We start from the raw sequence: 2,827 nt of genomic DNA on the forward strand, positions 1-2,827 counted from the left end.
CATTGTTTTGTTCCCTTTTTGCCTAGAGTCGTATGCCAGAAGGCGGTGGCTCATGGGCCAATCTGGAGATAGAGACCTCTGAATTCTGTGTTTCTTGGGGAAAGTGTTATGGGCCGAACCAGCCTGACGCTTATTCTTTTTGATCTCATAGCTTTTCAAGTCTATATTTTCTGGAGTATAGCACCTCTGTATCCCTGGTGTTGCAGGTTGGCTTCCACTGTGACATCGTCCTTGTTGACACTCGATGGCGGGTGGGGAGCAGGGGTGCTGAATCACTACATAACACCATGGCTCACCACAATCTATCTGGTTCTTTCAAAACAAATAAACGTCGTCATGTCGATTCTATAACGTCTGACGAAGAAGAAACATCAACTGAGATTGCAGATTCTTGGCCGAGATTCATTGTCATCGCATCTGCTGATGGCAATCCTTTAAAACTAAATCCTTTCGCTATCTCGAAAGGCATTCAAAGTGCCTGTGGAGAAGTTACCAATGTTACACGTCTTCGTTCTGGTTCCATCCTTGTGGAATGTGCACGGAGACAACAATCTGTCAATCTGCTGGGTCTACAGCAGTTTGTTAACACCCAGGTTGTTGTTTCGGTGCACAGGACACTAAATTCAAGTAGAGGCATTGTCAGGGACCGCGCACGCTGTCTTTCTGACATGGCAGAAGAAGAGATTGCTGCTGAATTGAAACATCAAGGGGTCACTGCTGTTAAGCGGTTCAGTAGAAAATCAGAAGATGGAAAATTTATCCCAACTAACACGTATCTTTTTACTTTTTGTCTTGCTAAAATACCAAATTCTATTAAAGCCGGTTACTTTAACATCGGAGTGGAGGTTTATGTTCCAAATCCTCTCCGGTGTTACAAGTGTCAACAGTTTGGACACGGGGCAAAAACTTGCACTCGCAAGGCCAGATGCTTCCGTTGCAGTGGAATTCACGAAGGTTCCGAGTGCACAGATGATGTCAAGTGTGCCAACTGCGATGGGGAGCATGTGGCCTCATCCAAATCATGTCCAGTGTTCGTATCAGAATCACAGATCTTAAAACTGAAGCACACACAAAATATTTCTTATTCTGCTGCCAAACAATTGGTACAACTTCCATCAAAATCACCCGCAAATATCACTTATTCAGCTGCAATCTCTTCTCTCCGCCGCCAGTTCTCAAAATTACTACAGCCTCTACATCCTGCCAGACTTTGATCTCTTGGGTAAAAGATGACCAGTTTACCATCGACGATGCACAGACATCTCAATCTATGAAGTCTACTTCAGCTTCCCAGACAGACCATTTAACATCAGCACCTCAGCTTCTGCAAACTCAGAAAACGGTACCTCCATCAGAACCCAGCCATGTGAAAGTCACCAAAAACATTCAGGGCGAAGCCCATCTGACTAAAACAGAAAAAAAGAAGTTAAAAAAGATAAGGGCTCTCCAGCACTTGGATTTGCCTTCTCTTGCTGACACCACAGTAGAGGTTCATAATCCATTTGAGCCTCTAGCGATGGAGGTCAGTCCCTCACTCCCGGTTCGTGGGAGTGGACCTCCCTCTCACTCAAGAACTCCAGTTGAGCCTCCATGAATGGCTCCAATACTCTTATTCAGTGGAATTGCAGGGGACTAAAGAATAATTTTAATGATTTACAGTTATTGATACAGGATTTTAAACCATCAGCATTTTGTTTACAAGAAACGTATTTTAAAGATAATGATCAAATCAACTTGAGGCAATATGATGCATATAACTTCTTTTCTCCTCCAGGACCTAGGGCTACTGGAGGATCGTCAGTGTTGGTGAGGCAGGGTGTCATACATAGCCCTGTTCCACTTAATACTCCACTTCAAGCTGTTGCAGTCCGTTTAAGCCTCAACATTGTTTTCACATTGTGTTCGCTTTATGTACCTCCATCTTCTACTCTTCACCAAACTGATCTTCAGGCACTCTATGACCAGCTCCCCAAGCCCTGTATCATTATGGGCGATTTGAATGGGCATAATCCACTTTGGGGTAGTGCTGACACGAACAGTAAAGGTAAGCTATTAGAAGATTTCATTTCGAACAACGATTTATGCATCTTTAATGATAACTCTAAAACTTATTTACATCCTGGAACAGGCACTTATTCTTCTCTTGATATATCACTTACCAACTCCGATCTGTTGAATGAATTCGAATGGTCAGTCCACGACGACCTTTGTGGAAGTGACCATTTCCCGACTATTCTTCAAACAATAATTCCAACTGATGTTCCTCCATCATCACGATGGAACTTCACAAAGGCTAACTGGCCTTTGTTCAAATTACTTTGTACGAGCAAATTACATACTGGTCTTTTTGTTGATGTTCCTGATTCTATTACGGTGTTCACTGATGAACTGTACAAAATAGCTGATGATTGTATTCCAAAGTCCTCTGTAAATCCACACATCCGTAAACCATGGTTTAACAATGACTGCAGGCAAGCTAGGAAGGCACGGAAAAAGGCTGAGCGTTATTTCCGTCGCCATCCGATGGTCCATAATTTGAATCATTTTAAAATTTCAAATGCTAAAGCCAGGCGTACTTTTAAACATAATAAACGCCAATCTTGGCGTGATTATGTTTCAAAAATAAATTCACGAACGCCCATGTCTAAGGTATGGAATATGATACAGAAAATTAAAGGTAAGGGTTCGAAATCTAGCGTCCACCATCTTAAGACTGGGGATGACCTATTAACTAACAAATCGGATATTGCAAATAAACTTGGTGAAACGTTAGCAAAACATTCTTCCTCCTCGAACTATGTACCTAAATTCCAAATATACCAAAAAC

The 2,827-nt window shown here is 42.2% G+C and overlaps 1 protein-coding gene across 1 annotated transcript; it reads left to right on the forward strand.

Annotated features, from left to right (window-relative positions):
- The first annotated feature begins 287 nt into the window (after window positions 1-287).
- Window positions 288-1,214, forward strand: LOC125377722. The gene has a single exon (XM_048391777.1). The coding sequence runs from the start codon at window positions 288-290 to the stop codon at window positions 1,212-1,214; it is 927 nt and encodes a 308-aa protein (XP_048247734.1).
- Window positions 1,215-2,827: the final 1,613 nt, after the last annotated feature.

Source organism: Haliotis rufescens, unplaced genomic scaffold (genome assembly GCF_023055435.1).
Source record: "Haliotis rufescens isolate VD_foot unplaced genomic scaffold, xgHalRufe1.0.p SCAF_98, whole genome shotgun sequence".
Lineage (NCBI taxonomy): Eukaryota > Metazoa > Mollusca > Gastropoda > Lepetellida > Haliotidae > Haliotis > Haliotis rufescens.